The following is a 25144-nucleotide window of genomic DNA, read 5'->3' on the forward strand; positions in this document are numbered from 1 at the left end:
AGAAAGAGAGGGAGAGGGTATACGACACAAAAAAACAAAATATATAAAACACACAAATAAAGAATATATATATAGATATATATATATATATATAAAGATAACAATCTAACTAATCTTTCAATTCTAAAACTGAGAGATGATGGTCCATCAAAGAAGTGGTGGGTAAAGGTGGTGGTATTTCATGCGATTTCTCATGTTTTCGTAGCGATCGTAAATGATAATAAGCCTTGTCACAATTTGGATGTTGGCAGGAATAAGGTCGAATGTTGGTATGAATCTTGATATGAGTTGCCAATGAATCGGGACGGGAGAATCGTTTGCCACAACCTATTCATCACAACAAAAGTTAAGTATATATATTATCTAACTTTTTGTTTTTATCCACTTACCTTCTTCAGTACAAATATAAGGTCGTTCTCCGGTATGAGTTCTTAGATGATTGTGCATCTTGTGACGTTTGGTAAATGGTTTTTGATTTCTTGAACAATCTTTCCATCGACAGTAGTATAAAGGCTATATTGATAATATCAATGAATCAGTCTTCTCTCTTTCTTTATATATATATATATATATATATATATCTTTTTATTATAAACATTACCTTGCCACTTCCGATATGTAAAGTCTTGATATGTTCGATAAGATGATCTAAAATTGGGAACTCCAAACGACAATCTGCCCATTGACAAGTATGAGGTCCATCTGTTTCTTGTTGTTGTTGTTGACCGAGTTCATCAGGATCTGATTCATCATCCATCATGGGTACCAAAACAGGGGAAGTTGGAGCAGTATTTGTCGAAGCATGACTAGTAGCCATAGAATATAAATCATCATCCACTATTTGATGTTGCTGATGAATCTGTTGTTGTTGTTGTTGGGTTGATTGTTGTTGTTGATAACGTGGTGATGGTATGGCTGCTACTAATGGAGCTGCAGACGAAGGAGAAGATGTTTGATAAATAGGTTGGACCAAAAAGGAAGGATAAGGTGACATAGTTTGTTCACCTTCTTGAACCATCAGTTGTTGTTGTTGTTGTTGCTGTTGTTGCTGTTGTTGCTGTTGTTGTTGTTGCTGGTAACCTGGTTGTGCCAAAGTAGGATATTGATCCAAAGAAACCATCACTCTGTCCAATAATTGTTCATTTGATATACATTCAGCAGATAAAGGGCTTGTACAGCGGGAGGGACCACAGGATGAGGAGGATGGACCTGCATGATAAGCTGTATCAAGTTTTGTAAAATAATTGCTTGATACTTCCAATCTACCAAGGGAACGATGACGTCTTGCTCTCAACATTTTACGCATTTTTGCTTGCTGAGTCACATCTGGTTGTTGTTGTTGATGTTGTTGTGATTGTTGTTGTAATTGTTGTTGTAATTGTTGTTGCTGTTGTTGTTGCTGTTGTTGTTGCTGTTGTTGTTGCTGTTGTTGTTGCTGTTGTTGTTGTTGTTGTTGTTGTTGTTGTAGTTGTTGTTGATTTAACATCATATTAGTGTAGTTAGGGTCCGGTGCATTATAGACAGTGGAAACAGTATGACGACGAGGTAAAGAGCGACGAGTACTAATTGCTTTTTTAGATATTGGAGATGATGTTTTGATATTGTCTTGTATGATAGAATTGTATTGTGGCATAAAAGAATTGTTGGATGTAGAAGGTATGTCGGATAACATCATTTCTTGATAACTTGGAGAAGAATTATGATACCAAAGATCTGGTTGTTCATGTTGAGTAGTTGGGAAATAATCCATAGTACCAATATTATGATTATTATTATTATTATTGTTATTTTCATTACTTGTATTGATTGGAGGCCAAGATTGTATGACACCTGTGGGTAATGGAGTTGTAGGTACATGATAAGTAGAAGGAGGAGACCATAATTCTTCATCTTTGACTAAGGATGCTTGACTTTTGACAACAGGAGCAGGAGTGACTAAATTGGGAACGAGATCAAATTGATCTGATGATGTTGTATTTTGTTGTTGATGTTGTTGGGGACTTGTATTATTAGGGAAAAGAGTCAAGGATCCAAAAGTAGATTGTAAATCGATTGATTCTGATCCAAAATAAGTATCATCAAGTATCATATTGTCTACAGTTTCCTTTTTCCAAAAAAAATAAAAAAATAAAAAAAAAAATAAAAAATAAAAAAATAAAAAGGTTAAAATAAAGTGTCACTATTTTTTTTTATTATTTTTTATTTTGAAACTTACATAGTCAAGTATGCTGGGTCTATTTTGAACCACTACAGGGGTTACCATTGAATGAGAAGTATTGATATCCATCATAATATTGTTGTCCTTGTTCATGTAGTCCAAATGTTGCATATATGACTTGGTATATATAATAAAATAAAATAAAAAGAGAGAAAGGTATATAAATGGAGGATGTTTTTTTTATATATATAAGGTGTATTGAAAACGAAAGGTATATCTATATATAAAGAGGAAAAGTTAGTTAATATTGACAACAACAACAAAATAAAAAGTCATTTTATTTGAATTACCAAAATATAAATAAAATATATATATATATTTGTTAAAATAAGACAAAAAAAGAGTACATACAAAGGTGAAGGGGGGAAGGGGAATAATAAAAAGATATATATAAAAGAAAGAAAGAAAGAAAAAGTTGAATAAAAGACACCGAAATAAACATTTTTTTTTTTTTTGGGAAGCAGTCTTTTTTTCTTTTTTTTTGTGTCTCCAATAAATCATGACTTGTTAAAAAAAATTTCATTGACATTGAACTCAATAATAACTAAAATAAAATTTGTCTCTTTTCTCTCATTGGTTTAAAAAAAAAAATGATGATGATTTCAATATAATAATTTCATAGAGAAAATATTATTCAATCATCATAGGATTGAACAGAATGATCTTTTTTTTTTAATTCTTGGCTCTCTTGTCATACAATGAATATAGTCAACAGTTCTCTCTTCTTCCCGAAATTCCACTCTCCGCTACCGATGAAAAACGATATCCTTCTTTTCCCCTGATATATGAAACTATATACATCATCATCATCATTTGTTGTAATATTTGTTTTTCTTATATATATATATCATCATCCTCTTATTATAATCAAAATAATAACCAAAGTAATGGGAGATAATAATATGAAAAAAAAAACTATTCTCTCTTTTTTAATGACAACAAACATATCAGAACACCAACGTCGTACAAAGAACGCCACTGTAAACACCAATGAACAAACAATCCCATTTAACCTTGAAAAACTCTCTTTATGTTTTGAATTTTGTTTTAACCGCAAGGCACAATCTCATGCAGCATCATTGAATAACAATTCTGATAAATGTTAACAAGCCCATGACCTCTCTTTTTTTTTTTCTTTTTTCTTTTTTTTTTTTTGTTTTAAAATCGTTTGTTTTTTTTTTTTCTCAAACATCTATTAATATCTATTCATTCCCGACCTTTACCACTTTTAGATTATAAAATAATCTAATAAAAAAAATAATAATAAAAATAATAAAGTAAATATATATATACCAAATGAAAGGAGAAAAGAAAAAAAAAGTGCTACGCTTGAGAGAAGATCGAGCATTGACACCTTCCCCCGTTCCATTGCAGATCAATAGTTAATTCATGCCGATAGTGCGATTCTTATTGGATATGTTTCACTGAAGCCGGTTGGAGCACTTTTTTTTTTCTGATATGGAAACATGCACATGGTATACAAGATGAAGTCATTCTGATATATAAAACCCCGTTTGCTTGTGTCCATCAATCCATCTTTTGTTTTATCGTTATTTACTATCATTTATCATCATTTGCTATCCCACCATTCATCTGTACAACTCATTATCTAATCATCATGTATTACTATAACCATTAAACAATATTCCCCACATAAATCATCTCTCATAAAAACTTTTATGTAATAATAATATTAATATATAAAAAAAAAAAAGAATTTAAAAATTCTTATCTAACTTTTGATATAAACATGGCGTGATCTATTGTCACATTTTTCTTTCTCCACTTCACCCTTTCCTTCTCTCTCTCTCTTTTTTTTTTTTTTTTCTCTAACACGATATCTCAATTGAATCATGAAACCATTTGACTCCTTCAAGAAATCATTATCCGACAACAACCACTTTACATCATCATCATATCATCCTATCATCCATTCACCATTTGTAATGCGTTTATTCAAAATATAAAAAAAAAAAAAAAATACATAACTAAGACGGTAAAGAATTGGCTTCCTTGCACAAGGCGTAGAATTTTGAGTTTGTATCTTTTAGTAACGCTGTCGGGGTGTCCATTTCCGCAATCCTTCCTTCTTGAAGTACAATGATCTTGTCAGAATCCAAAATGGTACCAACCCGGTGAGCAATGGTTAAAATTGTACAATCCTTGAAATGAAGTCGAATTGTTTCTTGAATCAAAGCATCCGTTTCCACATCAATCTATAAAAAATACACAATTAAATGTATATATATTATTATTATGATACTGTTCGTACTTACAGCTGCAGTGGCCTCATCCAATACCAGAATACTTGTTGGTCTAAGTAACGCCCTAGCAAGACAGATCAATTGTCTTTGACCTACGGAAAAGTTTTCACCACCTTCCAAAACCAGACCATCCAATTGTCCTTCCATTGATCTGATAACATTGCCTAAATGAGATTGATCGAGAGCTTTCCAAAGTGCAGAATCATCCAGTAGACCCATGGGTTCTAAATTGTCTCTGACTGAACCGGCAAACAGCACAGGATCTTGAGGAATAATGGATAATCGTGATCGCAAGTCAAATAAGCCAAGTTTTGCAATCGATATGCCGTCAATAAGAATGGATCCTTGTACTGCTTCCAAAATTCGAAAGAGGGATAATGTCAACGAACTCTTCCCACCACCCGTACGACCACAAATGCCAATTTTCTCGCCACCATTGATTGTAAATGATATATCTTGTAAACATAGAGTAAGTCCAGGGCGATACCTTGTTGAGAAATCTTGGAAAATCACTTGCCCCTTGTCTGGCCAATCAGAAGATGGAAGAATACGAGGTTGTTCAGCACCATTATATTTTTCACTAGGTAGTTCGGCATATTCCTTGATTCGCTCCACAGAAATAATATTGATTTCAAATCTACAATATAATCCAATCACCCAAGTCAATGATGAAGTTACATTGAGTGCATATGATACAGATAATCCAACAAGCCCAGGATCAACCGCGGTAGCTCCCATCACCTTGAGTATACTTTTCATTAAAGACACTATCCAGTCATTTGTTGTGAGTAATGATGATGATGATGTTGATTCCAAAGTCGATGATGTTTGATAAAGAACTCCCAAAACTGAAAGAATAGCTGCCGAGAAAATAACTACAGAACCCAATAATTCCAATCGCAAAGCTAACCAACGGTTACATGCCATAGAAGGATAGTATGCCTTTTGATTTGAATCCAGTTTCCATTCATTTTGAGAGATAAATCGTTGTTGCTGTTCAAATGATCGAATAACTGCCACACCGTTGATGGTTTCTTGAAAATGGGAATAAATAGGACTTTTACCAACAGAATCCAGTCGCCTGATTTCACGAGATGCTGCCAGATAGTATTTCTGTATAGTGCGATAACACCAAAAGAGAGGAATCAGAATAACTAAAAACAAGGGAGTAGAGAATCCAATCACACACATAATAGCCACAACAACTGGGAAAACACGGAAGAATGTACCAAAAATACGAGGCAAAATTTCATCTACGGTATGTTGATCTTTGGCGAATCGGTTGAGAATACGCCCCAATGGTGTTGTATCAAAAAAAGACATAGGTGAATGTACCACAGCATCTAACATTCGAAAGTGAAGAAGCTTTGCTGATCGTATCGCACAGTAGGTACGCGTAATCAAAGTTTGCATCATCGCGAAAAAGGAAGCAGACCAACCAATGAGAGTATAAATTGCCAAGTACATCCACATATTTTGAGTTGTTCCATTTTGATCATTGCTAGCTGCCCAATTTTTAAGCCAAACGTTTGCACCAACTTGTAGACCTTGAGAAGTAGCTTGTAATATAATAGCCAAAATAACAGCCCACCAGGAACACGTATTAATATAAGTCTTGTATACTGCTCTATCCACACTACCCTTAGAAGATTCTTCAATCGTCATTAGATTCCCGGCAGCTACAATCCCATTCCCGTTTGATGTGGATGTCGCCTCCGTAGTAGATTTTCCCCGGCTGTTTGTATTGGTAGGAGTTGATTCATTTTTCCAATCCGTTTCATCCAAAGATGCCCTTCGTAAACTGCGTGTAGATGATTCATTGCTGTTGCTACTGCTGCTGCTGCTGCTACTAGGTTGATCAAGTTCCGTGCCGATTGATATATGAGCCTCATCCAGATCGAAATTATTTCCATCCATATTATCAGTTGCACTATCTGTTGTATGGTTACTGAATTCCATCAGCAATGAATATAGTTCCGTTTGTTCATCCATTAGTTTGTTATAGGTATCGTTCAAAATAATATTTCCGTCACGAAGCATGACAATTTTATCGACCAAGGGCAGATGAGTGATAGCATGAGTCACCAAAATTCGACACTTGTTCTTGAGTAATCCATGTGGTCCAATTACTTTGTCAAATATATGTTTTCCAACGTGTGCATCCACAGCACTGAGAGGATCGTCTAGTAGGTAAATATCAGCACGAGCATACAAAGCTCGAGCCAGAGAAATCCGAGCCTTTTGTCCACCTATATAGTTATATAATTAATAAAAAAAAAAAAGGAATCAGCACGAATAACAATAAATCAATAGACCATTTATTAATGTTTTACCTGATAGGTTGATACCACGTTCTCCAATTTCAGTTTGATCACCATCAGACAATATAAGTAAGTCACTATGTAAGCAACAGGCATCCAATACTTGTTCGTAAAACTGAGGATCAAATCGATGTCCAAAAATAATGTTTCGCCTAACAGTATCATTCATAATCCAAGGTTGTTGAGAGGCGTAGGCGACACTACCACGTAGAGTAACGGTACCTTGAGTCTTGATGATATCCCCCAAAAGAGCACTAATCAATGAACTTTTTCCTGAGCCCACTCGACCAACAACAGCTACTAATTCCCCTTTTTTGGCTTGAAAGTTGATGTCATTCAATATAGATGAAGATGTTGAAGATAAAGGAGTCCATTGGAAAAAGCCATGATTTATATCGACCAGAGGTGTTTCCAGAGTCCATCCAGGTATTTTTCGATAATCTTCATGTTGAACAGCTTCAGGATCCATTTCGTTTGATGTTAAATAAGATTCAATACGGCGTAATGAGACATGTGCTTCGATAATATTGGAGATCAAGTCAGGTCCCATGGCAAGGGGAAACTGTAGCATTCCGAAAAGAGATATCGCCACAAATACCACATCGCTTGTTAGAGGCTGAGATGAATAGATATAAACACCAAACGTGACAACAGTAACAATAAAAGGTACAGAAGCCCAAATAAAGCTTTGAATTGCAGTCATTCTTCCAATCTTCTTTAATGTTGCTAGTTCCAGTTTGTTTCTTATATATTCAATCTTGTCCATAAATGGTTTTTCCCAGGCATAAAGTTTGATTACTTTGATTCCATTGAGAATTTCATTCTAAAATACAAATATATAAAAAGATGATGGTTATTATATGTACAAATAAAATAATGATGTCCATTTTTTTTTTATTTGACTTACTATTAACTTTATACGTTTGTCCTTATTTCCCATTTGAATCTTTTGGTATCGACGCATAACCCTGCCAATAACGATATTGATAGGAATCGAAAGAACAAGGATGAATACACCAGCCCAGATAGAAGGACCCATAGTTTGATGTAAAAAGTAAAGAGACAAAAAGATTTGCAACGGGGAACTCCATACTAAAAGTATATAAAAGAAGTGTAACGAGTTAATACAAATGCAACTCTCTATATAGACAAACATGTATACAGATATATATATATATATATATATATTACCATGATGTAGATTGGGAAATAAGTCCATAATCCTTGTTGTATCGACAGCCATATGGTTCACAATCTAGATATATATATATAATCAGTTTACGTTTAGCTCCTTTGAAATTATTACCATGTTTGTTACTTACTTCACCAACTGTAGATTCTTGACGACTTTCATTGCTGAGAACCAACGTCTTGCGATAGATAGCTGTTACCAATACAGATCTTACTTTCATACTTGTAGAAAAACATAGATGGAAGTATTGATGAAGGCAGATAGTTTGAATTAACGAAGAAAGAAACATGCCAACTATATAAAATTGTAATATATATTCAATGAGGAATCATTCGAATATATCTAGCATTTTTTTGATCCCTTTTGTTTTATTTACCTGAAATGAGAATACCTTGATATCCAGGTTGTGGATGATCTGTAAGATAACTTCCAACCCAAAGAATTAAATACTTCAAGAATAATGGTTGCACATATTGTAAAATATCTTTCACCAGTTTCAGTATCTATTTCAAAAAAAAAAAAAAAAAAAATGAATAAAAGATATGTACATTTTATCATCATTAAAATTCTTTCTTCCCGACTTTTTTTTTTTAATTCTTACTCCAGCGAGAACATATCGTCTACCACTTATATAAACCAATGTGCGCGTCAAAGAAGGACTATGTAAATAAAAGCAAAAGAAGTGAGAATTTAATTCATATAATCTTATTTATTCAGCATTATTACTTACTTTTTACGTTTCTTTTCCAATTCCCAAAAACTTTCAAATTGCTTGCTGAGGACATCAGAGTAATCATCATAACGTAGAGGCCTATATAACAGATGAAATGTAAAGGTTTATGTTCGTATATTCACTCACTACTCAAATCAAGCTCCTCAATTTAAAGATATGTGTACTACCATATAATTTGTTGACTTACCATAAATCTTCTTGTTTTAAAGGCGCGTGATATCCTTTTTGAATCAACGGGGTCATCCATGCAAAGGTCAATCGACTAAAAATGTTGCTATTTTCTTCAGGATTCATACTGCTATCGTCCTATTATCAATAAATAAAAAATAAAAAAAAGCTGTCAATATAGTTGATTTTAATCATTTTTAACATATTACTTACTTCATCCAAAGATATATATTGTCTTTTCGGGCGTTTGATATTTTCCAGAATAAATATGGTCATTGTCAATAGAAAAGTAACACCATAAAGTACTATTGGCATACTGTCGTTACCTATAGCTAGCAAGCTTCGCAATTTGATCCCATCAATAATCAAAGCAAACAACCAATAAAATAATAACACTGCCGATTGAATACGATTTCGAGTATATTCCAAATGATGAAGGTGTATCAGAAAGACCTATAGAAGTCTCAACGTTAATAAGTAAACTAATTTTCCAGTAAAAACATACCATAGAATTAACTTACAATGACAATAGTTCCATTGACCAGATTGGTTAACCATTGTACATTAAAACCAGCTTGAGAGTATTCTAAGGCTAACGATATCATATTAGTAAGTAGCAGTAGCAATAACACGGTCTAATCATTTGATAAATAAATATTATTAGAAAAAAAACCGTATTTCCAGCACGAGAAGGAATATTCCTTTTTTTTTTTTTTTTTTACCATCTTTGAGAAGTATAGCCAGTTTTGAGTCATGATAGATGGCAATGACTCTCGTTTCTGTAAAATAGAATACCGTATGGATCCAAACAGGACCAAGTAAATCGTAGGAATGCTGACCAAAACTCTATATATAAACAAAGAATAACGTCGTTGTTAGCTACGTATCGAAAGAATAAAGAAAAAGAAACTTTTTATATAAGTTTACATGTCTTCAAAACAATTAGTAAAGTCAAGTTCACGCGTAGTAGAGAATACACCCTATGATAAGAACAAAAAAAAAAAAAAAAAAAAGAATAGTGATGAGAGCATTGTTTTTTTTTCATATAAGTTGAATGGAAGCTAACAAAAATAAATATTACCCATCCCTCCGAATCGTGACATAATGGTAAATATGCCATGAGATAGCAATATCAATAATAAAGAAGAAGAAGAAGAAAAAGAAGTAGAAAAAAAAATTAACTTTTTTAATATGTCTCGAAAAAAGGATTAACACCGCTTGATATGCCTTTGCTTTAGCCGCTCTTCCCCGCCCGCCGGTGTTCCCCCCTCTCTAAAATTAGCATATGATTGGGTATGAAATTCTGATTGTATACCTAATGATAGCAGAAAGAAAGAAAAAAAAAAGAAAAAGATGAATCCCATATCTTCGATTGGTTGATATCTTGGTATCTATTCTTGAATAATTGGTAATAGACTAAACTTTTTTTTCGAATAGTCTTTTATTCAATTGTTTCATACATATATTTTATTCAACAAAATTATAATATCTCTATAAAATCTAATCTAAATCTACGTCATACATCTCTAGTCATTGTATCAATGATCTGTATTCATCATCCATTGTTTCAAAACATACGCTGATCCACGTAACATCCATTCGAATATATGCAGATAGGGTTAATCGATAACATTGATTCAAAAAATAAAAGGATGCATCGTTAAAATATACGTATGTTTTCAGAGTTTCTTGTCGGATCATGAGAAAATCCTTTTCGTGATGTTATTAAACAAAATATCGTACTTTCCCAAAATGGATGTCGCATTACCACTTTTTTAGATATCGCTTTAGAGATGTCGGTAGAGGTGATTGATAATGGAATGATGGGTCGATGTTGGTGATGATGATGGAAAAACAAAAAAAAAAAAAAATACTGCGACTTTATTTGAAAAGTATATTAAAAAAGAAACGAAGTTCTTTATTGATATAATGGATCATCATTAGAGTGTTGATTCATCATGATGATTGGCCTGAAAGTAGTGGTTTTCAAAGTCCGTTTTTCTTTCATATTTTTTTTTTGATTTACTTTCTCTTTCTTTCTTTCTCTTCTTTTCTTTTCTTTGTATTGACTTTTAGTATATCAATTAGTAGTCTTTATTATTATACTTTTATTCAATAAAATTCTTATTTTTATTCCAACTACTTTGTTACATGTTAATGTAATTAATTCTTTTTGATGTATTATTATATTTTGGATACATTCTTTTTATTTCACATATATTTTTATAGATACGACTAGACGTTGGTACGTGATAGGATAATAGGATGTCATGAATGGATGACGGCATGAATAGATGATGATCGATTCTTTACATTATACAAAAGCGCTGAAATATAGTTTTTTTTTTTTTTAAATCATTTACTCGGGTTCTTATCTTTTGAAATCATCACTGAGACATGCAACCGATTGATCTTTTTTCCCATAGATGACAAAAGCAAATTTGCATAATAGTTTTTTTTTTTTAATTACTGAAACATGCAATCAATTGATCTTTTTTCCCATAGATGACAGATGCAAATTTGCATAATAGTTCTTTTTTCTTTTTTAAATCATTTACTCGGGTCCTTATCTTTTTTTCATTACTGAAACATGCAATTGATCATTCCCTTTTCCCATAGATGATAAAAGAAAATTTGCATAATAGTTCCTTTTTTTTTCTTTTTGAAACATGCAATCAATTGATTTTTTTCCCATAGATGACATCCAAATTTGCATAATAGTTCCTTTTTTCTTTTTGAAACCATTTACTCGGGTCCTTATCTTTTTTTTTTTTCATTACTGAAACATGCAATCGATCGATCTCTTTTCTCATAGATGACATCAAAGTTTGCATAATAGTTTTTTTTTTTAATTACTGAAACATGCAATCGATCGATCTCTTTTCTCATAGATGACATTAAAGTTTGCATAATAGTTCCTTTTTTTCTTTTTGAAGCATACAATCGATCGATCTTTTTTCCCATAGACATCAAAATTTGCATAATAGTTCCTTTTTTCTTTTTGAAACCATTTACTCGGGTCCTTTTGATTTCATAGCTAAAAAAGCTCATAATTACAGGGGTGATTTGTCTTTTTTTCTTTTACAGGGGTTTGTTTTATTATAAAAGAACGTCCTTTTTTACTTCATCAAATTCTTTTTTTCTTTTCTTTTTTTTTCTTTGGACTTGCCTGTCCTCTTTTGGGCTTGCCTGTCCCTTCCTTTGTCATCTTTTTCCGTGTCCTTTCCCTTTGGCCAATCTTCTTTTCCGCCTGTCCTCCCTTGTGGCCTGTTTCTTGGTTTGACCTCGGTCGTTATTTGCTCAGGCGTGGTTGGGGTCGCCTTCTCTTTTGGGCCTGTCATCTTTTCCGTCTGTCCTCCTTTCTGGCCTCTCTTCTTCTCCGCTCTTTTCCCCTCTGGGTTGACCTCGGTCGTTATTTGCCTAGGCGTGGTTGGGGTCGCCCATTTTTTCTTTAAAAAAAAAAATGTTGTTAACACAACGCTTTCCGGGATGGTTATCGCCATCCTACTTTCACTGTAGTGAGAAATTGCTGCAGTGATCTCGATACATGTTTAGGCGTTCGCGCTTAAATTGTAAGTGAATAAAAAGATATCATCTGGATAAATGTTACTCATTTTTTTCTTCCTTCTTTTTTTTTATATGCAAACTTGGTGAACTCAATTGGTGGATTTCTTTTTTTTTTTTTTTTTGATTGCTCTTTTTTTTTTCATGATATCTATTTTCTTATATTCTCTATTTGATTATGCGACAATTATATTTTTTTTCTTCTGTCATTTATTTTCTATTCTTACGATATTTTATTTCCTATTTTTGCGACATCTTATTCTTTGAATTCCGTCATTTATTATTGAATAAAGTGTACGTATGTTCGACCCAATCTATTATCCAAAAGTACGGTATATTCCATATATTGCATCATCACTTTCTATGACTATTCAACAATCTCCACGTCTATAAAAAAGATGGGTAAATGAATTAGCTACACCATTGTGGAATATTGATTACCTTTCATAAAGATAATGAGCACAATGTAAAAATATTGTTCGTCACGTCTTCATTTTTTCCGCGATTTAAAATAAATATTTACCTTGTTGAATAGTAATCTATCAAGTCGACTTCTTTTTTTCGTCGACGTACAAATAGTGTTTATCTAGAAAAAGTATGCTATCAGGTATTACTAGAATGAATATAAAGAAGAAGACAGAAAAAGCATGTATGAGTTCATTTTCGAGACAGATTCCTATCTATTGATAAAGTAAATAAAAAAAAAAAAAAAAAGAGCCGACAACAATACCTTCTAATGTAACTACTGTTACAATCCAATCAAGACGTCAATAATACTCCAAGCTGGTGAAGGAATTGTTGCTTCAACTATACAGTGATTTGTAGACTTTCGTGTAATTTGAATGTTTAATGTATTTCATATTGAAATATTGAATATTTGAATATGCATTTTATATGTACTTCAAACAAAGACAAAGAAGAAGAAAAGAAAGAAGAAAAAAAAAAGGGGAGGTGAAACAGACAGCAGGAACCAAAAAAAAAAAAAAAAAAAAAAATCGGTCTTTCAAAAAGAGTCAACAGCGAATCAGATTTTTCACAGAAAGGGGGGAACAACCGTGAGATATCCAGAGATCGAACCTCTTTGCCAACATACAGTATAATGAAAAAAACCGAATATCTCGATGAATACAAATCATCACGTAATGATACTTATATAAATCAATTGCTAATTGATTGCTCTATATATTACAAATAATATATCTACGTAAAATAAGAGAAAATTGTTGCCAAATTTAACGATTTGATTCATAGTGTGACTGCCAGTCTAACTGTCAGTTCTGCTCGCTTAGCTCAGTTGGTTAGAGCGTGGTGCTAATAACGCCAAGGTCACAGGTTCGACCCCTGTAGTGAGCATTCATTTTTGCTATTTTCATCTGTATTATCGGCCTTTGGAACACATCCAATCAAATACCAGGAGTTAAGTATTATGTTAAGAATTTTTTTGTTGAGTGGATGATTGATTTATGATGTGTTAAGTGATTTTTTTGTTGTTAAGGCCACAACTGAAAAAGTAAAACGGATGATTGAAAGATAATAAGTTAAATAGTGAGCAGCAGTACTTGATTTCTGTCGTATCAGCGTATTTCGTACCTGTAATATAAGCGAATAATAAAAAATAAAAATAAAAAAAAAAGAATGCATTCATACATATAATACATCTGTAAATGACCCTATTGATATGTAATAAAAATAGTTGTAATAAAATAAAAACTTTATTGAATTAAAAAAAAAAGTATGTAAACTAACGACTACACTAATGTATATAATACAATCATAAAAAAAAAAAGTCAATGGAAGAGAAAAAGAAAGGAAAAAGAAAAAATGAAAAATAAATGTACGCGTATTAAAAATAAAAAAAAAAAGGGGGGGGACTTTGAAATTTATTCTACTCTTAATCTATTATTCATGAATATCGTACAAACTAATCAGATATACCAACAAAGAGTATACATGGTATTTAATATATATGATGATTATAATTTTATTTTCAAAACATACATAAAAGAGATATAAATTTTTCAAGTGTAGATAATCAACTTTTTATTTTTATTTTTAAATAAACTAAGAAGAATCTCACTGACTTGTTACTAGTCTCACATTTTTTATTTTATTTTATTTTATCTACACACAACCTAACAGGTATATAAAAAAAAGTTCATTAGATTATCGTGACGCTGGATGACAATGTCGGTAACGGAGAGTTAAAGTGAGAAGAAGAAATTTTTATTTCTTGACATATTTTTTTTTTGTTCTCTTATCTTGATGGTGATTAACAAAAAGGATGAATGATATTATTAATATAATAATATCTTTGATATTGGGTAGTATTGAGCACAAGTTCTTTTGTAAAAATAACAAAAATGAAGTAAAGGGAAAAAAAAAAGTCCAAAAAAGGAAATGGATGTAGTAATGGATGACTTGGATGATGATCAAATATAATGAAATCAAATAAAATAATGCAACAATAGCTTGATGATTGTTATAAAATAAAATGAATAAATCTAAAGGGTTTATTATCGAGTGATGATTACTAGTTTTATGGTGGTAATAAAAAATAAAAGACGTTTTATACTGTATATGCGTATCAATCATTATTCATGCTTTATCATGCAATCATCATCACACTGCAATCTCTCATCGTAATACTCTAACCAATCATCACACTACTGTCATCATCCTATGATTCCAACCAAATATCATTTACTCCAAGGTCGCATTGGTAATCCTACTATTACTAAATGTCACAAATTCAAATTCCGGTCTTTCAATAAAGTGTGTCAAAAGTGAGACTAGATTCTTTCTCTCTTTTTCTTCTTTTGACTTATTTTTCACATACACAATATCAAAAAGATAAAAAGAACAATGATAACTAACTTACTTTTTATCTTCTTTGCTCTTCAAAGGTTCATACTACATTCTTCTTTTGTTAATGGTAAGACACTCTACTTTCTTTTTTTTTTCTTTTTTTTTTTTTCTTTTTTTTTACATGCTCTGTTTAATTGGGTCAACATACTTACTTCTGTTGAATGACTTTCCTTTCTCTCATTTTCTTATTTCCTATCCTTCTCCACAACTATTACTAATAATTAGTTATTTATTATTTTTACGTGAATAGGTTACAACCATCAAGTATACTGTTGGAATATCTGAATGGATGCTCTCTCTTGGAAATCAATTTGATAAAGGCATCTTGGATGAATGGATGTACCAACAAAAGATTGGCTGAAGTGGGTTTACAACAGGATCGATGCAATATACAACTGGATGGACTCTATTGAAAAGAAAAGGGAAAAGTCAATCGTGCAGAAGTGTATCTTCTTGATCTTTCTCTCATTCTGGTTTAAATCATGGTGATCCTTTTACTTAGTTATCCATTCTATTTATCATCTTCTTTAATAAAAAATCATATTTATTACCACTAGTGACTATGATGACATTATCGTCGTCTTCGATATTATCAAATCATTATCACCTTTCAAATAGTTATCATCCATTCTTATCGGCAATCATCGTTCATGCAATATCAACTTGTACCTGGTTCCTTTAATAAATTAAATCACAGATGAATCAAGCATGAAAAAACAAGCTAGGAGATTCTCTCTAAATAAGAGGATGAAAACAAACCGAAAAATGAAAAAACGTATTATAGAACATTCTTTTTTCCATATATATTTTAACCTTTTTTCCATCTTTTTACCAATACATGCAACATAGTGTTCCTTCTGGTCTATTTCTCTAATTCTTATTTTTTTGGCACGTCGTTTTTGTCTATGCGGACTTAGGCATGAATTTTTTTTTTGTTTCCTCATAACTTTTTTTCTTTTTCTTTCTCTTTCCGTTTCTCTTTTCCCACCTTTTTTTTTTTTTTAAATCCTTTTACGCGTGTCTCCATATTGGCTAATGATAAGTAACCTTAAAATAAAATAACGTCTACCAATAGTATAACATATCATCTAATGTAACATGACATAACATTAAATAAATAAAAACCAATGCAATTACTTTCATCCTTTTTTTATAGTTGACTTTTTCAAGATCCTTTTTCTTTTTTCTTGTTTGGAACAATGGTGCCCTTTTCTTCAAGTACTCTTTTCTTCTTGATTGGATAATCTCTCATTGCGGTGATGTTATCTTCAAGTTTGTTTTTTTTTGGTTGGACTCTCTCCCGTTATGATGGTCTATTCTTCAAGTTACTATTGGTTTACTATTGGTTTGCTTGCGGTTTACTGTTAGTTTACTTGTGGTTTACTATTAGTTTACTTGTGGTTTACTATTAGGTTACTTTTGGTTTACTTTTCTTGGTTGATCTCTTTCTTTTTTTCTTTTCGAAATCTCCTTCCCGTTGCGATGATGTTTTCTTCAAGGTCCTTTTTTCTTCTTCTCTCGGTTGGACTCTCTATTATTGTCGTGGTCTTCAAGATCTCCTTTTTCCTCCGTTGGACGAACTCTCTCATTGTGATGGTGTTTGCTTGTTGCCTGGACACTCTCCCTCACTATGGTGGTATTTTCTTCAAGATTCTTTATTCTTTGTTAGTTTCTCTTTCCCTTTATGGTGATTTTTTTTTCAAGATCTTTTTTTTTTTTCCTGGTTGGACTCTGTTTATGGTGGTTATTGCTTCCTGAACCCTTTTTTCCCTTGGTTACATACAGTCTCTCCCATTATGGTGGTATCTCCTTCAAGTTCTCTCTTTCCTCTTGGTTGGCCCTACTCTCGTCCCTTTCTGTCATCTATCTCCCATTGTTATCATTTTTTTTTTTTTTTTTTTTTGGTTCAACTCTCTCGTTATGGTGGTTTTTCTTGATTGGACCCTCACTCTCTCTATCACTATGATGGAGTTTTTAGGTAATGTTGTATAGAAAAAAGGAAAAAAAGGGGTGTGTCAAAAAATACGCGATATAATCACTTGCTTTTTTTTTTCCCTCTGGAATTGCTCCCTGGCTTTACATGGTTATGGTTCTTCTGATACGTTGACTTGCGCTTAAATCATGGTAAGGCGTAGAAAAAGAAAGCAAAAATAGGAAAGGCAATGGGCAACTAATCGTTTGATATTTGTCTCTTTATGCAGTGCAACAGTATTAACCGAACGCGAGTGGGTGGAACGATAGATGATTGGACTTGACGGCGAATGCAAAGTCGATTGTGTAGAAGTACTTTGGAATGGCCTTATTTCTTACTTCAAAATCTCTTTTCTACCTGGACGCTCTCTCACGCTTTCCCCCATCCGGCTCTCATTATATTGATGATTTCTTCTATATCTCTTTCCTTGATGATCTCTCTTCACAATACAGTATATCTATCTCATATCTTACGTTTTTATCAATGTTACTTTTTTTTTAAAAAATAAAGCAAAAGGATTATCCCCCCCTCTTATGATGGAATCTCTTTGGCAATGCTATGATTGTATGAATGGATGAACGGATTGTTGGATGATTGTGCGGATGTATAATTGGATGAATGGATGATTGTGTGGATGGTTGATTGGGTGAATGGCTGATTGTGTGGATGGATGATCGGGTGAGTTGATCGTTGGGTGATTTGATTACATATCTTAAGAAGTGGAATTGCGTCAAGGCACCAACAAAAAAAAAAAAAAAAAAAAAAGGAAAGACAAAGAAAAGAAAGGACATTCATTTTGGCAAAATCAGAAATTTTATTTTATAACATATGACAACACGACTAAACCTTTTTTTTTTTTTTTGTTAAAACAAGATCACATCATCGACGCATGGCGATTATTTTCTCCAGGTGAAACGAACCGAAGGTTATCACGATGATTGTTGTCTTTTACACCACCAATGTGATCGACTTGATTTTTTTCTGACGAGTAGGTTGAACCATGAAAAACGAAACAAACTAATTGATGAACAGCAACAAGCCTCGACTTTCCTGTGTCTATGTCGGTCATTTTACAATAGATGTATCCTTCTTTAAGTCTTGATGTGCCACAAATTTGATGATTGTCTGTTCTTCTATCTTGTACCGTCCCGTACTGGCTCACAAAATACCCGGTAAAATTTTTGCCAGGCACCTTTCTTCCAATTGGCAAGAAATACTCCTTTAGACGTAACGGTTGTGGAGTAACTGGTTTGGTAAGATTCTTTCTTGAGTTCTGGGTGTTCATGTCAAGAACAAGACAGGAGAAATGGTATAATATCAGTAAACAGACAGACAGACAAGACAGAAGTAACTATATATATGCTTACGAGAATATATTAGTCGTTTGATGAGAATATTGAAAACAATGTAAAAGTAATTGTTGACCAAAGATAACAGATAGTTCCTTTGTTGTAGAAATAAAATAACGTATTTATATTTAAACCAAATAAGGAGAGACTAACTAATGTATCATTGCTGTAATGAAGGAGAACAAAAGAGATAAGAAAAATAGGAAGGAAAAAAGAAGAAGAGAAAGAAAAAGAGAAGGTGAGAAAAAACAAAGAAAAAAAGGAGAAAAGTAAATAAATAAAATAATAATAATGTAACTCAGACACAGGCATGATTTTTTATTTTTTTATTGACTAGTTTCCTTGACAATGATATCCTTGACAGTTCACTGTAAAAGTCCCAAGAAGCAAACATGTTGTTGTCACTAAAAACTATTCGAAATTCGTTATTTTCGTTGAAAGTTCTGAAAGTATCCACCATGATTTCTGATATCGGTACATAATCTGTTCTTGATTTAAGATTCAAACAATAGAAGGGAACTTGTTTGTCGTATGAGCGTATTTCGTATCAATAATGTATGGGTAGAATAAAAAGAATGCATTTAAACATAAAAAATACATCTTGAAGATGAAATCAACTATGTCAACTAACAAAGTGGTTGTAACAAAAATAAAAAAAATCTTTTTTGTTGAATAAAAGTATATAAACTAATTCAATGGAAAAGAATTGACTTTTTTATTATTGATTACAGTAACATAATCATGATAATGATGATATATTAGAATAAACGCTTTCAAGTGAATGTCTTTATCACTTATTTGATATTCCTTGTATTCATTGAACTTTGAATAACTACAGCATAATAAAGAAAGATTACAAAAGAAAAAGGAATATCAAGCATATAGGTTAAATCAATTTGAGCAACTTTTTTATTAATATGATGGAACATCAATCACATTCATATAGAATAATAAATCAGTTTAAATATGATAAATTGATTACCTGATAATAACAAAATAATAAAGTAATGAATATAAATTATGAAAAGCGGTAGTTGAACATCCAAAAAAGGAAAGGCATAATTCATGAGGTTATATAAAATAGACCTCACTTTTTTTTATTTTCTCACACTTTCTTCTTCTTCCTCTTCTTCTTCTTTATCACTACTGTTATAAACTTCTTTTTTTTTATTTTGTATAAAAAGTAAGTAAAGGTATAATAAAAGGGACTTTATATACTTGTTAACTAAACTCTCTCTCTCTTTTTTTTTTATCTTGTTATAGAAATACCATCTCTTGACTCTTGTTTACAAACTGAATCTTCAATATATGTTCAATAGATCATGAAAATATAAAAATGAGACTATAACTATCAAAGGTACTACTATAATTCCAAAAGAGAAAAAAAGAAATAGTAAAATAGTAAGTGATATAGGTATGGCTGCGGTTCTCATTCTTTCCTTTTTCTTCTTCTCAGTAGTATTCCAGTATAATGTGTCAATGGAAAGGCTATTGAATATATCTATCAATTATGGTTATTAAACACAAACAAAACAAAATCAAGGATATTATATTTGAAGGTAAGACCTAAAATACGATAATGAAGGATTTGTCAATCATTAATATCATCTTTTCTTTTCTTTTTTTTTTTTCTGTTGATGGGTAGTGTCACAAATACAAGTTTAGCTGCTTATATATTACTCTATTCTCCATAAAGGCATCCTTGTTATCAAGATCGTTTGAATTCTCATCAGTTGGTTATCCTCGTGGAAATTGATATCGTTATCATTACTATCGCCGTCACCCATTAAATATTATTGGTGTAAGTTCCAACTGCAGTGGAATATATATTACTCACATCAGCCATCAACATTTATTTATTAAATAGATAGGTTGTTATGATACATCGTCCATCAGTCTTATTATGTTACTATTATTCATTGTTATGATCATTTTGAAGTATGGTCAATTACTGTATTCAAAGTAAGTTATAAAAAAAATGAAAAAGAATATTTACAAAATGATTCTCATTCTCTTTTTCTTCTTTCTTCTTTCTTTTTTGTTGCTTTGATGCAACATTATCCTATATATACGGATCACAGAACCAAAGGAAAGCTGGATACATAAAAAGAATCAATAGCTAATGTAACTATATTATTAACAACAAACTGGAAAGGAAAATCAATTTGTGTACAAATAGATGACATTTTTTCTATAGTTTCTTTTATTGATAGTTTTAGTCTTATTATATTATATTCTTATTCTTCTTTAATAAAGTTTATCTTTATATCATCATCATCTTATTATTATTATTATTATTATTATTATTTATTCATCTATTCAACCTTATTAAAATCATAAGTGTTTTCCATAAATGGTATAACTTCAAAGTCCGGTCTCAATGTGGGGTGTGTTGGATCAAAAAAAGTTGGACCAAAGCTCTGACAAAAGAAAAATTTGGCGCACTTTCACTTTTTTTTTTTCCTTTTGCTTTTACTTTACTTTTTCTTAACCAATGAGTCTTTGAACATTGTAAGTTACCATTATACATTATTTTACTAATCTATATTATAAAGTCACTCTTTATATATATTATACTCACTCTATACTTTACTATATACTTACTCTAACTTATTCTTTCTTTCTTTTTTTTTCTTTCTTCTTCTTCCTTAGTCTTTCGTATTATGAACTAATCTATTTTTTTTTTTTTTTTTTTTTTTTTTTTTACTCTTTCTGTGAACATATAGTAGATAGATATATGAAGAAATATACAATAAGGATTAGCTGAATATTGGATAAAAGAATAGCAAGTTAAGGAAAAGTATCCAACTCTTTATCATTGGTTTATTTAATAGTTTAGTCGTTTAGTTATAGTGTTTTGTATTATATTCTCATTTAAATAAAATCATATTTTTATTATCATTTGTTTATTATATTGTAATTTCACTATTATTTATCTATTTTTCCTTGATCATCATCATTATCAAAAGGAGTAATGAGAAAGTATAGTATGATTATCATTTTTGTTTCACTAAATAATAATAATAATGATAATAATAATAATAAAAGACTGTTGTAAAAACACCATATACACATCAGTATCTTGTTTCATGATAAATATATATATATATATATTGAAAAATTAGTATTAGTATCGACTTTACGAGAAGTCAATATCGTCAGTATTCCATCGTTAAGAAAAAATCATAGTTTTATTGACTAAAAATTAATATCTGATCAATATTGGTCGATACTAGTATTGATCACGTATCGAGTTTTGTTTGTTGATTTTTCAATATATGTATTGATGTATGTTAATAATGATCTTTCAATATATATATTTTTTAACTTACAATGTTCAAAGTGTCATTGGTTAAAAAAAAAAGTACAAAAAAGTAAAAGCAAAAAAAAAAAAAGAGAGAGCGCCCCCCTTTTTTTTTCTTGTCAGAGCTTGGTCCAACTTTTTTTTTTTTTTTTTTTTTTTAGTTCTAGATGATTTAATAGATACTTGAATCCATTTGATATCTTGGTTAGGTTTTACTTTTGAACTGACTAGATTTTGAATCAACTTGATCTTTTATGATTTTCTCTTGGAGTTAGGTCTTGATCAATCCTGCTTTAACCGTAAATAATAAACAATGAACCTCATCGCTAATTTCAGCCTATCACGATCAAGTATTGGCAATTTGGTATTACGAGTCTACTCACTTTCTTCGACGACTACAATCATGCATGAACGGAAACGAAACACTCTGGTGGAAAGAGAAATATGCCTACCTGGGACAATCGGCAATTTGCGTTTTACTGTTATAGCAAGATTCTTCTATATAGTTATGGTTACATTGGTTTATATTTTTATATTCACTTTCTTTTTTTATTACTTTGGAACAAAATAAAGAACTGCCAAATGCGCAATTCTATTTTTTTTTTTGGGGTAATGAATTGGATGATAAGAGATGGATGATAAGTGATGGATGATGATTGTGATATTGGTGTAGATAGTGATAAAAAAATAAAAAATAAAAAATAAAAAATAAAAAATAAAAAAGAGACGAGAACAAGTCTGTGAGATTTCCTTTTATTGAAAAAAAAAGATCGGGTTGAGACTCATAAGCATTTTCCTACTATGGGTGTAGATAGGTATTTTTAAAATTAAAATAGACAGTGAGGTTCCCTTTATAGTCCTATTTGGAAATAAAAATTAAAAAGATCTACACTTGAACAGACATGGACTTTTTGGCTGGGACAAGAAAAAGCAAAAAAAAAAAAAGTCAATGTTCAAATTGTTATCAGTGGGACGGGCTTCAAAAATTAATCACTCCCTTTGCTTTTTTTTTCATTTTTTTTCTTTCTTTTTCTTTTCTCCATCTACTTTTTTTTTCCACATTAGCTGTCCTCTTTGTCTGTGCGATCTTGTCAAGGTAGATTTTATTGGATTTGGAGCGTTTTGAAAAAGGGATTAACAAAATACATGGGGAAACCCTTTCATTTTGGATGTAGGATTTAGTACAGGTAAATGACAAAAATATTTTATAATAGGATGTGAATTGCTTGACCTAGATTTATTTCATTGGTAATGTGAACTGACTGGATAGGAAACTTCGTTTAGTTAAGATCTCTTGGTGGTGGATGAACGCTTCTGGTGTAACAGATACAGTAAAGTGGATAGTAGTGATAGTTTTACTAGTTAGTATATGGAAATATCTTTTTTTTGTTTGAAATAAAAATTATATTGCTTTTTATGATACATAGCTTCCTTTTTTTTTTTTTTTTTTTTTGAGCAAGAGTAACAGAGAGGTAACAGAGAATCGTTTTCCTCAACTCCATCCAATGGAAAAGATTACTATCACGTCTAAGCGACCACGAAGCAATTTATAGACTATTTTCAAGTATGGTCAATTATTCAAAAGTAAGATACAAAAAATGAAAAAGAATATTTTACAATATGATTCTCATTCTCTTTTTCTTATTATTATTTTTTTCACTATCATTGTAAAACAACAGCATTATCATCCTGGACATATATGGATCACAACATCAAATGAAAATGGATAAAACAAAAAGAAGGGATGAACAGCCAATAGAAAACAACTGTATTAACTAGTATGGATAGACAACGGCTGGAAGGACCTATTACAGGAAAAAAAAAAAAAAAAAGGGAAGAGACAAGTAGATTGAAAACAAACTTTATTCGAGTTAATATAAAATCATATTTGAATAAAATAAAATATATATATTCTACTATTTTCTAAACTAAAGAGGAAATGATGATGGTAGTTCATTTAGCGTTACCCAGGAGCCACCACAAGGAGGTAGAACTACATTGACTCCCAATATTTTTTTTTTTTTGTTTACTCACCTTTTATATTCCTTGCCAACCATACGACTTGATATCACCAAGCATAGAGAATTACTATAGAATAGAAAGAAAAAAAAAAGAGAATGATTTTTAGTAATAACTATGATATGCTGTATTCATTGTATAATACTCTTTATATATCACCTTCCACCACTCGTCCTGCGAACAGATATTATGACCCATAAACTGCTTGAATCCATTTGATATCTTGATTGGACTTACCTTTGAGAGTTGACTTAACTTGAACTCAACTTTGATATTTATGATTTGCAGTTAAAGCAGGTTTGATCAAGACCTAACTCCAAGAGAAGATCGTAAGATATCAAATTGATGCAAGATCAAGTCAGTTCAAAAGTAAAATTCAAGCAAGATATATCAAATTGATTCAAGTATCTATTAAACCATCAAGAACTAAAAAATAAAAAAGAATGGAAATGAGAGGATGAATAGATTATTCATATACAATATGATAATAAAAATGAGATAAAGTACTTACATAATTCTTTGCTTTCTTTGCTTGCAGCAACTACAAAAGAAGAGTAAAAGAGAAAAAAAAAAAGTAGCACATAAAGTAGTTTACCACACCCATATTACTTTTGTTTTACCTTTACTTGTTCCTTGTGCATGCCTTGTTTATCCCCATCAACCAACCATAAAACATTGACAAGACAAAGAGGTGCTATAATCAGAGCTTCGTATGGTATCGATCATATCTATTATAAAAAGAGAAAGAATAGACGTATTAAAAAAAAAGTAGTTTATGGTAAATTTCATTGATAATACTACCTTTCCTTTGGACCCACCATCATCACCGTCATCCTTCATACACAGAGTTTCTTATTTTACCAGCAAAAGAAGAAGTCCTCTATCATATCACCATTTTTGGAAAAGTCTCTTCTTGACCCGAGGTGCTAATATAATAAATAAAACACAATGATTTTAGTAACTATTCATTCTTGTTGTGAACAGTTAATATTTATACAATATAAATTTACCGGTGATAGATGTCGTTAGGGGGTCACACAGAAGTTGCTTCCAAGGCCTATATAATATGAATAGAATTAGATAAGCTTGTTAGTGAAGATTACCTTTTTTTTTTTCTTTTTTTTTTTTTTAATACTCACCCGTTCGAAAAAACAATGAAGATAAAAAAAAAGAAA

The 25144-nt window shown here is 31.3% G+C and overlaps 5 protein-coding genes and 1 non-coding gene across 6 annotated transcripts; 2 read left to right on the forward strand and 4 right to left on the reverse strand.

Moving 5' to 3' along the window:
- Position 1: 1 nt before the first annotated feature.
- Positions 2-974, reverse strand: BX664DRAFT_331534 (uncharacterized protein). The gene is made up of 3 exons (XM_051545155.1): positions 602-974; positions 390-513; positions 2-327 (listed from the first exon to the last, which is right to left on the reverse strand). The coding sequence occupies exons 1-3, from the start codon at positions 815-817 to the stop codon at positions 110-112; spliced, it is 558 nt and encodes a 185-aa protein (XP_051399686.1). The 5' UTR covers positions 818-974; the 3' UTR covers positions 2-109.
- Positions 975-1538: 564 nt separating this feature from the next.
- BX664DRAFT_122182 (uncharacterized protein) lies at positions 1539-2809 on the reverse strand. Its single transcript, XM_051539763.1, has 4 exons — positions 2570-2809; positions 2216-2335; positions 1798-2104; positions 1539-1685 (listed from the first exon to the last, which is right to left on the reverse strand). Exons 1-4 carry the CDS (start codon positions 2717-2719, stop codon positions 1672-1674), a joined length of 591 nt encoding a protein of 196 aa, XP_051399687.1. The 5' UTR covers positions 2720-2809; the 3' UTR covers positions 1539-1671.
- Positions 2810-4059: 1250 nt separating this feature from the next.
- On the reverse strand, positions 4060-10043 carry BX664DRAFT_331538 (multi drug resistance-associated protein MRP). Its single transcript, XM_051545156.1, has 15 exons — positions 9978-10043; positions 9824-9876; positions 9619-9742; positions 9418-9531; positions 9110-9349; positions 8916-9034; positions 8726-8806; positions 8597-8654; positions 8372-8498; positions 8126-8289; positions 7995-8058; positions 7711-7895; positions 6816-7626; positions 4495-6731; positions 4060-4434 (listed from the first exon to the last, which is right to left on the reverse strand). The coding sequence occupies exons 1-15, from the start codon at positions 10014-10016 to the stop codon at positions 4207-4209; spliced, it is 4644 nt and encodes a 1547-aa protein (XP_051399688.1). The 5' UTR covers positions 10017-10043; the 3' UTR covers positions 4060-4206.
- A 3696-nt stretch (positions 10044-13739) lies between these two features.
- On the forward strand, positions 13740-13813 carry BX664DRAFT_t65. The gene has a single exon. It is a non-coding gene; the product is annotated as a tRNA-Ile (tRNA).
- A 2501-nt stretch (positions 13814-16314) lies between these two features.
- On the forward strand, positions 16315-17228 carry BX664DRAFT_331544 (uncharacterized protein). Its single transcript, XM_051545157.1, has 2 exons — positions 16315-16372; positions 16487-17228. The coding sequence occupies exon 2, from the start codon at positions 16808-16810 to the stop codon at positions 17081-17083; it is 276 nt and encodes a 91-aa protein (XP_051399689.1). The 5' UTR covers positions 16315-16372; positions 16487-16807; the 3' UTR covers positions 17084-17228.
- A 760-nt stretch (positions 17229-17988) lies between these two features.
- On the reverse strand, positions 17989-18694 carry BX664DRAFT_122331 (uncharacterized protein). Its single transcript, XM_051539764.1, has one exon. It carries the CDS (start codon positions 18580-18582, stop codon positions 18172-18174), a length of 411 nt encoding a protein of 136 aa, XP_051399690.1. The 5' UTR covers positions 18583-18694; the 3' UTR covers positions 17989-18171.
- Positions 18695-25144: the final 6450 nt, after the last annotated feature.

Source organism: Halteromyces radiatus, assembly GCF_025201355.1.
Source record: "Halteromyces radiatus strain CBS 162.75 chromosome Unknown BX664scaffold_4, whole genome shotgun sequence".
NCBI classification, from domain to species: Eukaryota; Fungi; Mucoromycota; class Mucoromycetes; order Mucorales; family Cunninghamellaceae; genus Halteromyces; species Halteromyces radiatus.

What these genes read in the sequence shown, in the direction of transcription:
- BX664DRAFT_331534 (XM_051545155.1), bottom strand. Translation starts at nt 817, where the DNA reads ATGGCTACTAGTCATGCTTCGACAAATACTGCTCCAACTTCCCCTGTT. An exon ending in TACATATCGGAAGTGGCAAG is followed by an intron (nt 514 to 601) that starts GTAATGTTTATA and finishes TTATCAATATAG; the next exon opens with CCTTTATACTACTGTCGATG. An exon ending in TTATATTTGTACTGAAGAAG is followed by an intron (nt 328 to 389) that starts GTAAGTGGATAA and finishes TGTGATGAATAG; the next exon opens with GTTGTGGCAAACGATTCTCC.
- BX664DRAFT_122182 (XM_051539763.1), bottom strand. Translation starts at nt 2,719, where the DNA reads ATGATTTATTGGAGACACAAAAAAAAAGAAAAAAAGACTGCTTCCCAA. An exon ending in CCCTTCCCCCCTTCACCTTT is followed by an intron (nt 2,336 to 2,569) that starts GTATGTACTCTT and finishes ATATATACCAAG; the next exon opens with TCATATATGCAACATTTGGA. An exon ending in GACCCAGCATACTTGACTAT is followed by an intron (nt 2,105 to 2,215) that starts GTAAGTTTCAAA and finishes TTTTGGAAAAAG; the next exon opens with GAAACTGTAGACAATATGAT.
- BX664DRAFT_331538 (XM_051545156.1), bottom strand. Translation starts at nt 10,016, where the DNA reads ATGGCATATTTACCATTATGTCACGATTCGGAGGGATGG. An exon ending in GTCACGATTCGGAGGGATGG is followed by an intron (nt 9,877 to 9,977) that starts GTAATATTTATT and finishes TTCTTATCATAG; the next exon opens with GGTGTATTCTCTACTACGCG. An exon ending in AAGAATCTACAGTTGGTGAA is followed by an intron (nt 8,059 to 8,125) that starts GTAAGTAACAAA and finishes ATATATATCTAG; the next exon opens with ATTGTGAACCATATGGCTGT.
- BX664DRAFT_331544 (XM_051545157.1), top strand. Translation starts at nt 16,808, where the DNA reads ATGATGTTTTCTTCAAGGTCCTTTTTTCTTCTTCTCTCGGTTGGACTC.
- BX664DRAFT_122331 (XM_051539764.1), bottom strand. Translation starts at nt 18,582, where the DNA reads ATGAACACCCAGAACTCAAGAAAGAATCTTACCAAACCAGTTACTCCA.